Source organism: Halyomorpha halys, unplaced genomic scaffold (genome assembly GCF_000696795.3).
Source record: "Halyomorpha halys isolate HHAL.00 unplaced genomic scaffold, Hhal_1.1 Scaffold159.1, whole genome shotgun sequence".
NCBI lineage: Eukaryota > Metazoa > Arthropoda > Insecta > Hemiptera > Pentatomidae > Halyomorpha > Halyomorpha halys.
This window is the reverse complement of record NW_027109188.1, coordinates 573,390-585,102: the sequence shown is the minus strand read 5'-3', so window position 1 is coordinate 585,102 and position 11,713 is coordinate 573,390. Positions and strand designations below refer to the sequence as shown.

General features: G+C 33.6%; 1 protein-coding gene across 1 annotated transcript in view; it reads left to right on the top strand.

The window, feature by feature from the left end:
• Positions 1 to 1,411: 1,411 nt before the first annotated feature.
• The window catches only part of LOC106678777 (esterase FE4), a 31,595-nt gene continuing 21,293 nt past the window's right edge, over positions 1,412 to 11,713 (top strand). Inside the window, exons 1-5 of the mRNA XM_067047380.1 lie at positions 1,412 to 1,584; positions 6,090 to 6,304; positions 7,480 to 7,629; positions 9,372 to 9,528; positions 11,169 to 11,354. Of these exons, the coding sequence (XP_066903481.1) occupies positions 6,107 to 6,304; positions 7,480 to 7,629; positions 9,372 to 9,528; positions 11,169 to 11,354 (691 nt within the window). The 5' untranslated portion in view covers positions 1,412 to 1,584; positions 6,090 to 6,106. The remainder of the gene's footprint in view (positions 1,585 to 6,089; positions 6,305 to 7,479; positions 7,630 to 9,371; positions 9,529 to 11,168; positions 11,355 to 11,713) is intronic.

Below are 11,713 nucleotides of genomic sequence, written 5' to 3'. Positions count from 1 at the left end.
TATAGAGAAAACAAAAACTTGTTGTCATGGTAACTCATAGCAAGTAGATGCGCACAGTATATTCTACTTAGCTCCATCGGAAGTAACTTATGACTTGACCTAATATTTTGCACATTCTTTCATAGTTCTTTATTTTTTTATTTATTTTCTTATTGTATAACTTCAATGTTATACGTTACCTTCTTATTTTATTATTCGCTATGTTCATAGTTTCTAGTTAAACATTTTTTTTTATTCCGTTATGGTTGTTATATCGCTTATTTTGTAGCCCTCATGAAGGCTTGAAATTGAGGCCAAAACGATGAAATAAATTTTACTTATAATTGCTCATTACTCAACTAACCGCAGCTCACGGCCATCTACTTATCTAAGTATAGTTGGGATTAAAATATAGTTGCAGAACATTTTAAAAAATTTTTTTTCATTCACTATATCCAAGACATCTGTACGTCTAAGGATTTTTGAGGTATGGATTTTGCAAAATAAATTCACTTACTACTGATTTTTCGTTATTGCGTTAGAATATATTACTTTTAAAAAGTGGATCTCGGGAACTATTGAACGTAAATGGCTGGCTCAATTAGAGCTCATTTTTTAGTAAATTCACTCTAGTTTAAATGATATTCTATGAGATTTTCTAATGTTGCCGGTAGTTTCAAAGATATGGAATTCCGAATGAAAAAATTTGTTTTGATTTTTCTAATATTTTGAAACAGTTACTATTTTGTATTACCCCTAACTATACTTGTCAGGCTCATCAATTTCGACTAGAAATAATATATAGTTTTCATTAAAGTAATTAATTATTTCTCCTCTTGGGCCTTTGGAATGGGGGTACCGTGAGCTTATTCCAGGGATTCCACAAAATAATTTAAGAATGGATTATTTCACGTCAATTCTAGAGAATTTTTAATATTAACATCTCTGGTTTTCTTCTGTTATTATTTTTTATTCTGTTATTTTGATTATTCTTAACATTTCTGGTTAAATTTCGCACAGGAGTTGTGTTGGAATCTTAGACGGATCACTTAATAATGTTTTGCCATTGTACCCAGTTCTATAGGAAGAATTCCACCATTTTTCTATTAGTACCAAAAAGGCCCCGTCTCCAAAAAAAGATAGGGATAGAGGATACATCTTTTTCTCTAATTATTTCATCTGCACAAGTCAATTTTTCTTTTATTGATACTATTGTTTCCGTTTGTTATTTTCTCTGGATCATTAATATTTGTTATAACTGATTTTAATATACAGTTTAAAGTTATAACAGTAAAAATAGTATCTCTTGCACGAAACTATACTCGATAATATATATACCGAACTGCAAAAATAACCACGTAAGGCCAACCAGACCGGTCTGGTAATAAAGAAATTAAAAACAATAATTATCATAGCAAATATCAGATAGCACATAGTTTGGCTGTGGCATCGGTTGTGTCAAGATCGGCTCTGTATTAAAGTGTAGTTTAAGTGCTAAGAGTAGAGCAACTGTTCTAAATTTTTCTCTTATTAAGTATATTTGTGTCAAGTACAAGTCTACGAAATTTGAAGAAAATCCATTGACCCGAGCGGAAATAAAACGAGGTAAATCAAATAATTTTTTATGCTGGTCTTTATCTCTAATCCCACCTGCTGCCCCCACCACTTCTCCCCCTCTCGATAAGTAAACATTGGCAACGGTTGTGTTCATCTAATTTATAAATACATCGTACAATGGAGTTGCAGAAGGTCAATGAAATCTTTGAAATACTCGAAAAAGTCAACGTAATTGAAGAAAGCTTGCGGTGCCCGCACCATAAAACTTTCACTTATTAACCAACTTAAGTCGCCAGGTTTTGTGTGCGCTTGTTGAAGTTGGAATCTTTTTGTGATTTTCGAAAGATACCCACCTAAAGTATTCCTTCAGAAATATCCAACAGCGTTAAAAAATTACCTTTAATATCGTTAAGAAATATACAACGCTCGTGGATATGATCTAATTTCATCCCATATTCTAAAACCTCTTCTTCGGAAAGCTGTTCTATTCCATACCTAACTGTATAACATTGCATTCCGAGCTACATATTCTCCTAACCCTTGGAAATCATCCATAGTCAAAATGATTTTCAAACCCAAAAAGCCGCCATAGGCAAAATTCTTGAGAAACTCATTTTGAAACGCAAGTACCCAATTAAATAATCCTTGATTCCCTGATTGGTTTTAGAAAATCCAACTTCACTATACAGAAATTTCATCGTATGGCGGATTTTTTCCCGTCAGTTTTGGAGGAATGTACCTTCTTGATGTAGAACAGGCTTTTGATCGAATTTGGCACCAGGGACTGCTATACAAGATCCATAGATTTCTTCTTCTTCATTTTCAGTTCTTATCTCTTTGATGTATTAATTAAATCACAACGACGCTGATGTATCTCTCTTTTCTCAGTCTGCCGGTTTATCTCACCGACTTTTACAATACTTACCAGACAAACAGTCTAAACTTCCTTACAATAGACTCATCTACATGAAAAAAAAAGGCCTATCTGGAAATACGGAGTTTATCTTTGGGGTTCCACTAAACCATCGAATCCTCTAGTAACAAATCCTTACTTTGTAATACTAAAACCATCCATAAACACCTTAGAGATCCATATGTAGCCGATCTAACCCAAACCAGATATCAATCCTTCCATTCTAAACTCTCTAACCACTCTTACTTTCTCTTCTATTCCTTACAGTACTCTGAGGAGCCTAAAAAGAAGATGGTCTCGAATCCTTCTAATATATAAATGTAATTGGAGTACTATTGAACATATCATTGTAATACTAATTTCACATTTACTATATGTATTTTTATGTAATACAGTTGTAAATGTCAATAAATAAATAGAAAAAAAAAATCTCCCACCTCTTAACAGAAAACACAAATGGACTATTCTACTTGGAACACCAAAACTGAAGAGAGAATAATAGAAATAGAGGAAGCATAAACGTCTAACTGACCTGTCTCAGAGTCTGTTTGACCAATCTCATATGGATACCTTTGTCGTTGAACTCAGGAAATAAAGTTATTTGAAGTTTCAGACACATTCGCCGAGGTATCGGCCAAGTTTAACGTGGCAAAACTTGCGTAGCCATACTACATCCCCCACCTAGTTTGTGAACACACTATGTATTAATTTGGCTATTAAGAAAAAATAGAATACGCCCTAAGGATACCCTCTATCACCGATTATGTTCAATTGTTTTTAAAATAAATTATTCATAGAATTGAATTGGGATAGCAAGGGAATGTCAGATAATGAAATACTGAGCGACTTAACATCTGCCTATGATATAATGATATAACTCTATTTTTTATTACTTTTCAACTACGATATCAGTGATGGCTTTGGTGCTCTATATTTTGTAATTGATATTCACCCCCCCCCCATTTTTCACAAGATTCTACAACTGTCTCGGTTTATATGTGTACATCTTCACTGATCCTTATTCATATTTTTTTTTCTTCTGTCTGAGAGCGACATCTGCATAAAATTTGGAAAAGGCAGCTCTTCTTCATAAGCTGTTTTAACTTTTGAAATTTCCCAGAATGCATTGATCTTATTTTAATACGATAGGGATTATTATGGTACATTTACTTTATAATGTTTTTCGTGGATTTTGTCATTTTCCTTTTCTAGGCCTTGAAATGATTCTACATTTTTATATTTCTATTAAGTATTTAAGAGGAAAATGAGAAAAATTAAAACAATGATAATAATAAAAATAAATAAAGATTTTACAACATATCTTGAATCAGCCTGACCTTTACTTTTTTAGGGTAGTTGATATTATATTATTATAATTAATTATATTATTATTATTATTATTATTATTATTATTATTAGTACTATTATCATCATCACTACTATTATAAACTAATTAATAATGATTATATACGAAGGAGTAATAATTTTTATAATATATTGATTTCTAGTTGTACGGTTAAAATTTCATGAGCAAAATTCATATTCATATGCAAATACCACAAAAACTATATTCTTATGATCTATCTAAAAATACAAGTTCTTATGATTATAAGCAAATAATCATAATAACTACCAATACGAAGATATACGTTAATAACTACAGTATTGTACATTCCTACATCCTATGGTCTGAGATATAGTTTACGTAATTCAAATATTTTATCCAAACAACTAGAAATCAACATTTTATGAGTTTATTTTGGAAAATATCATAAAAAAGCTACTACTCCTACGTAGATAAACATTATCGTTAACTTCATATCACGTTAAAATAACTTTGATTTGAATGCTAATCTCTCATGGTTCCTGAGATAATGATTTTGCTTCACCAACTATTGATTTTTTTGGTATATACTATCAAATACTGAATATGGGAAACTATCTAACGTTAATAGCTCTATTAGGGCTCATATTTTAGTGAATTTACTTTTCTTTAAATGATATTCTATTAGTTTTTAGTCTTGTTGGTAGTTTCGAAGATATTGAGCTCTAATTGAAAAATGTATTTTTTTTTTTTAACCATTTGAAACATCAGCTATTTTCCCCCTCTAACTAAACATTACAGATTTATTAATTATAATTAGTAATTATACATAGTTTATATTAATGTAATCAAACATTGGGGTGAAATAACTGACTTTTTTTTTCCTGTTGGACCCTTCTGCTATTAAGTTCATAATGATACTTGGACGGTCAGTGAGAGTGGGAGTCATCAATCAAAAGCCTGACTAACCTCAATCAGAAACTACTTTATAGTACATTCAAGTATCTTTAATTTGATTGCTGGCAGACATCTGTGCGTTCAATAGGTCCTGAGATATATACTTATTCATAAATCAAAAAGTTTGCCCGAACAACTAGAAATCAACATTTTGTTAATTTTGTTTGTAGAATACCATAACAACTACAACTTCTAAATAGATAAACGTTATAAAGTACTACATAGCACAATTAAATAGCTTTAATTTGAGTGTACTGAAAGACTCCACATTTTTATATTTCTTACTTGTAAGGAGAATAAGGGATTCAATTATTTTGATCAAAAGAATTATTAAGTCCTTAAGATGACTCACATCATGAACAGATAAAAATTTTTTTTTTTATTATTTATTTATTGTAATTTACAACTGTACAAAATAATACAATAGGTAACTATGTAGTATGTTTCATATACACGTGAAAATCTTGGGAAGGAGCCACCCATTGGTGATACTTCAAACATTAATTTAAACTAGAAGGTCCCGTGGCGATCTTTTCAGACGCCTCGGAGGATTATCAGGGATTGTTAAGGATGAAAGATTAAGAATTAATGGGTTAGGATGATTAAGGAGTTTGGAATAAAAAGGCGCATATCTGTTTTGGATCAAATCTGCAACGAATGGGATGTTAAGGTCTTTATGAATGAGTTTATTTGTGACGTAATAAGGAGCATCAAGGATTTTACGTAGGATTTTGGATTGTAACGATTGGATGCGGGAAGAATTTCATGGTTTGGTGGAGCCCCAGAGCTCAATTCCATATGTCCAAATTGGTCTGATTATTGTAGTGTATACTAATTTTTTGTAATGAATGGGAAGTTTACATCGTTTGTCAATTAAGTGTTGTAGCAATCGGAATCTACGAGCAGTTTCTTGTCGTTTCAGTCTTGTGTGTGGATTCCAAGTAAGTCTCTTGTCAAGATGGAGTCCTAAGTATCGAATCTGTTCAACAGGTGTTAGTGGTGTATCTAGAAAGGATACTGTAGGACGGGAGGGCAGAGGTTTACGATGGAGAGTAAAGGAGATCTGGTGGGATTTTTCAGGATTTATTTTGATTCTCCAGTTTTTACACCATTCTTCAATAGATGTTATGTGTGCCTGTAGTGTTTGTGATGCTTTAGTTGGGTCGTTGTTTACAGAAAGTATTGAGTTGAGATAAAAGTTAAACTCATTTCTTGAAAAATTAAAATTATTAAAATTTTTTAAGAGTTATTTGAATATAACGACGCCTATTAAAGTGCTTCTCTTACGCAAATAGGCATTGAAGTGTTTATGTTTAGATAAATCTATTTACAAATGTGATAAGCTTTCTCCTGATGTAGCTTAAAATAGACTGGCCATGACGGTAAGGATGGTGAGATTGGTGCTGTGCGCCTTGGTACTGTACCAAACCACGGTACTAGCCAGCCAACCCGAGGTAGTTCTTCAGCAGGGCGCTCTGAAGGGTCTATGGGCTCACAGTGCTGGAGGGCGTACCTACGCCGCCTTCTACGGGATACCCTACGCCAAGCCGCCCCAAGGCAAGCACAGGTTCAAGGTAAATATGTTTATATCACGAAATTAATTAAGATTTACAAACAATAACAGATTCAGTTGCTATGTATAATTGTCCATTACATGTTTTAGTAAGTATTTAGTTTACCATTAACATGTTTTAGTAAGTATTTAGTTTACTATTAGCATGTTTTAGTAAGTATTTAGTTTACTATTAACATGTTTTAGTAAGTATTTAGTTTACCATTAACATGTTTTAGTAAGTATTTAGTTTACTATTAACATGTTTGAAATGTGAGGTGCGTCCGGCCAGGAAGGATGGTCCTTTCTTGTGTGTTATGATCTTCTTTGGAGATTGGGACATGTCGTACTTCGATCAACCTACACGCTATAATTGTTAAAAAACTAATTTATTTGTACCAAAGTTTCGGCTAGAATTTCTAGCCTTCGTCAGGAGTAAGAACTAAAAACAAGATAACAACCAATCAATAAAAGGATATATATAAGTGAAATAACATAATTAAGGAATTAAAAATATAAAGTTATATATTGCCATGAAATAACGAAATATGAATATTTTAAATTATTATTATTAAATTAAAATATTAATATTTCGTTGTTTCTTGGTATTATATAACTTAATATTTATATTATTATATTTGTATTTCCTTGATTTTGTTATTTTGCTTAAATATTTAATTACTAATATATAACTTTTATTTCTTACTTCTTTCTTTACTTTATATTTATCAATTTTCATTCAGTACAATTATTTACTTTAAGCATTCTATACTTTTTTTTTATTATTGTTTATTCAATACTATAAATTTTAATTACATAAGATATTAAATCAAGATGATTGTTTTCAACAGGACCTGTTCGTGCCTTAATACAGGTATCCCGGAATGTATTATATTATTTATATAAAATATAAATCCGTATACACAATTATCTTGTATACCTATTAATGTATGGATGGATTTGTTGAAGTATTTATTCTCATTTTATACGTTTGTGTTAAAAACTATAATCGAAATATTTTAATATTAACTTTGAGCATTGATAACTAATTTACTAGTTACGGCTAATTAGGCCAGACTCCATGACTACGTTGTATTGTAAGCCAATAAATGCGTCTAGCATCTTATAATTGCCACTTAAAATAGTTTACTTATGAGATTAAAGGGATATAATATACTCATATATATTATTTTACAGGAACCAGTCCCAGCAGAACCATGGTTGGGTGTTTACAACGCTACCAGAGAACCACCACAATGTCTCCAGCTGCATTATTTCACTACCAGCTCACCTTATAAGTCGGGAGGATCGGAGGACTGTCTATATATAAACGTATTCACGCCAAAGGTTCGTACTTTCTAACTCATTAGCCTAAATCTACCACTGAATATTTTTGTTGAATAACTATTTCTTCCGCGACATTTTGATAACTCGCTGATCAATTTAAACCATTTTGGGATCTGTTTCGAAATATAAGAAATTTGTTTACCCTACTATCTATGCTTCTGCCATAAACATTTTTCTCCTTTTATCTTTAAGAATCAATTCTATCCCTCAATATGAACTGGAAAAGCTACAGAAGGCCTTAACAACGCCGTAGTTTATGACGTGTTATTGCACCAGATGAAAATTCTGAAGCAAGTGCATTCAATTAGTCTAAGTTGATTTACTGTTGTTTTCGCTGGTTAGGGGTAGTTTGGGTTGGTTTGAGGAGTAAAATAGGGAAAAAAGATGGGTTGAGGTGGAAATTAGTCAAAAAGGCTTTAGAATAAAAATACGAAAATTAGGCAGGTTTGAAGGAGAAAATAGCGTTTTTAGTTGGTTACTGGTGGAAATTAGCTTTTTTTGGGGGGGGGGGAGGGAGAGAGGGCTCGAAGCAATCCATGGGGATGCCTCCACAACAATGAATGCTAGTACAGTAGGAAAGAGACCACATGGTGGGCCGAAAACCAGATGAATAGACAGAATCAACGATGATGCGAAAGAGCTTCAGGCAGAAAACTGGAAAGCAGTAGCACTAGATAGGCAGGCATGGAGATGGCTGATCCGGGCGGCCAATGACCTACAAGATCTCTAGAGCCAAAAAAAAAAAAAAATTGAGATACTTTTCTCGTAATGCGAATCGTGAAGCGCTACAATATGCAAGTTACATAATACAAAAATCAGTGAAGACTAAAATGACTCTATTCTAACATATTTACAAGAACTACATGTTACTATGACTCAGTCTCTATCTTCTTACTTCTAACTTAGCTATGTAGTCTATGAAATATATATGAATACTTGAGAAGAGGGGGTAGGAAGAATAGTGAAATAGGAGAAGGGGTTTTGACCAATCGGATAATTTTAGGAGACTAGGTGGGGCGTAGAGAGCCTATGGAATTTAGAAGTAAATATCTGGAAGGGGGAAAAGGCGTGGACTAGAAGCAGGGTGTGAGGCTTTTCCAAAGAAATTGGAAACTAACTTTCATGTGTAAAACATAAAATAGTTAGACTGGTGCAAGTCCTTTGTGAGATGACAGCATGTACCTGCCTATGTGCTTGGCTAATAGGATACTAAGGGCTTGAAAGGGCTGTTAGAAGGGTCTCTGGGGCCTTCTCAGAACCTAGTCGTTTTTATTGAGTTCCTTTTTCTATAAAATTGTAGGAGAATGTGGACATATGCAACCACATCTCTAGAGTGACATAGGTTCAGTTGGGCAAGGGGCAATTGTTTAAATTTATAATACCGGTTCCTTAACTTGCACGCCGAGAGATCGGCCTCCGACACTAAAAGGGTTAATAGCAGATACAATTGTGTCCTTCGAGCTATCATTCCCAGGTCAAACTATCTCTTTTCGACCTTCTGAAGGCCATTCATTCGATTTAAAAACCAACGTAAGGTCAAACAGATCCCTTAGCGACATCGACATAGGCCACGCTGTCCTTTAGCGACTAATACAAGATACAACAAATCGTATCTGTAACATCCTAAGCTAGAACCAATCATAGAAAAATATCAATATTAATAAGGTTTCCCTTGGTTTTTATTTTTACTGGTTAGAAGTTAATTTGTATTATAATACAAACCAATTGATATCTGTTTGCAGTTGCACAAAACAGGAAGTGGCGGGAAGCCTTTGGATGTCATTGCTTACATTCACGGAGGAGCGTTCATGGCCGGGAGTTCCAACGACATGGGAGTCGATTATATCCTCGACAGGGATATTGTTCTGGTCTCCTTCAACTATCGCCTAGGACCCTTAGGTTAGTCAGTGCTCTTTACTGGGCCTTGTTTATTTATTAAGTTAGTTTTATTAGGTCTGATTGTTTGTACAATGCTGTTGTAACCGCAAAGTTCCTACAGATCCCCACGATGGCAGTTATCATGGAAAATAATTCCATAGCTTCAGATACCATTAGTGCTTTTTTAAAATCAATTTCACATTTTCCCTGTTTAGACATTTAACCTAGTCCAGACTATATAAATTTCCTATGAGTAACTTTCATGAGCGTACCCAGAGCAGCCCCCCCTAGAAGTGAAAAAAAATATTAATTGAATAAAAACTAAATATTTTTCAAGCAAATAATTGTAATAACTAATAAAATATGTTATGATTTTCTTAAAATATACAATACAACAACGTCAAAATATCAAGAAAAGTTCCTAGAACTGCTACAAACTCTACCAGAACTAACCGCTATATATACAGATGGATCGAAGATAACGCAACAGGATATGCCTTTGTGACACAAAACACAACTCATAAGAGAAAACTGCATCATCTCTCTAAAATATATACCGCAGAACTAAGTGCCATAGCATCAGCCCTTTACTTTTGTATGACAAATATACCAAATGGCAATATAGTAATAATATCGGACTCCATTAGCGCTCTTCAAGGACTAGATATAATGTATTCAGTTCACCCACTTGTTCAACGAACTCATGAATACTTAATAATGCTAAACCAAATAGATTAATCAGTCTACTTCATCTGGGGTCCCGGGTATGTTGGTATTACGGGAAATGAGATGGCCGACAAAGCTGTTAGAGAAGCGCTAGCAATCTTAACTGCAAAGGAACTTACTCGCCCTTTAAAGGAATGTATTAATAAAAGATGGCAGGCAATGTGGGACGAAAGTCCACCCAGTAAGTTGAAACCTATAAAGAATGATGTGAAGTCCTGGATTACATCAACCCGAAGTAGACGCCGCGAAGAAGTAGTGATCACCCGATAATGTAATAGTAATCTGACCGTCAAACACATTTTTGAAGAATGTCATCATTACACATTAACTCTGAACCAGTTAGGGAAACCAACAAATATTCCAATAGAGTTAAGAAACGACGAATCCGTAATAGAAAGAGTCATTACATTCATCCATCAGACTAACTTAATAAGTATAATTATCTTTAATCAGCCTTTAATCATTATAATTATCTATTTATCTTGCCTTATTTTTAAAATTAGAACAGTTACTTATCTGCTTTTCATCATCCTTTTCCACTATCGTAACGATTATTAAACAAATTATAATTGTCTGGCTAGATAATATTTCAAATCTCATGGAAATGAGTCCCACTGGTGCGGATCAGTACACCATACCAAAGCTATGACTATGGAACAACTAGGCCTTACCAAAACCAACAACCAACGGGCGTTGATGACCAGCCTATTAAACGCCCTTTCAAAAAAAAAGAAACAAAAAACATTTTCTTAAAATTTTGTTTTCATTCACTGAAATGTCACAACTTGAACCATCCTGGGCTGAACAGTCCTAGTTTTGATCCTGGGTACTCCCTTGGTCAATTTATTAACTTATTGCTTATTAAAATCAAATTAGAATCGTGATTTGAATATTGAATTAAATTTAATTTCAAGTACACCATATTTGTTAATTAGGTTTCTTCAGCACCGGTGACGAAGCTGTGCCCGGTAACAATGGGATGAAGGATCAGGTACTCGCTTTAAAATGGATACAACAGAACATAGCGGCCTTCGGGGGGGACCCCAACAGCGTGACATTGGCAGGACTTTCGGCAGGAGCTGCGAGTGTCCATTATCATGTTTTGTCTCCGCTGAGCAAGGGTAAGTGGATCTCTGTGGAGTAAGTAAAGTATTTATTATGCTGGACTACACGTTTGCTACTCACCACAAATCCGAGACTTGTACACATGCTTGGTGGACAAATGAAGCAACAAAAGTCTGTATCCACATGCTTGGTTTTTCTTTTGAATATCTTTGGCTATTAAAATCTATTTTTACTATAAAAACAAACTAAATAAATAAAGGAGGAGAAGATGGTTGGGGGTGCGGTCAATGAAACACAAATAAGTATGACTAACTTATTTTAATGTGCCGACGTTTCGGCTAGAGTTTCTAGCCTTCTTCAGGGCTAAAAAACAAAACAAGATAACAACCACAGTAAGTATAGAAAAATAAAAAAT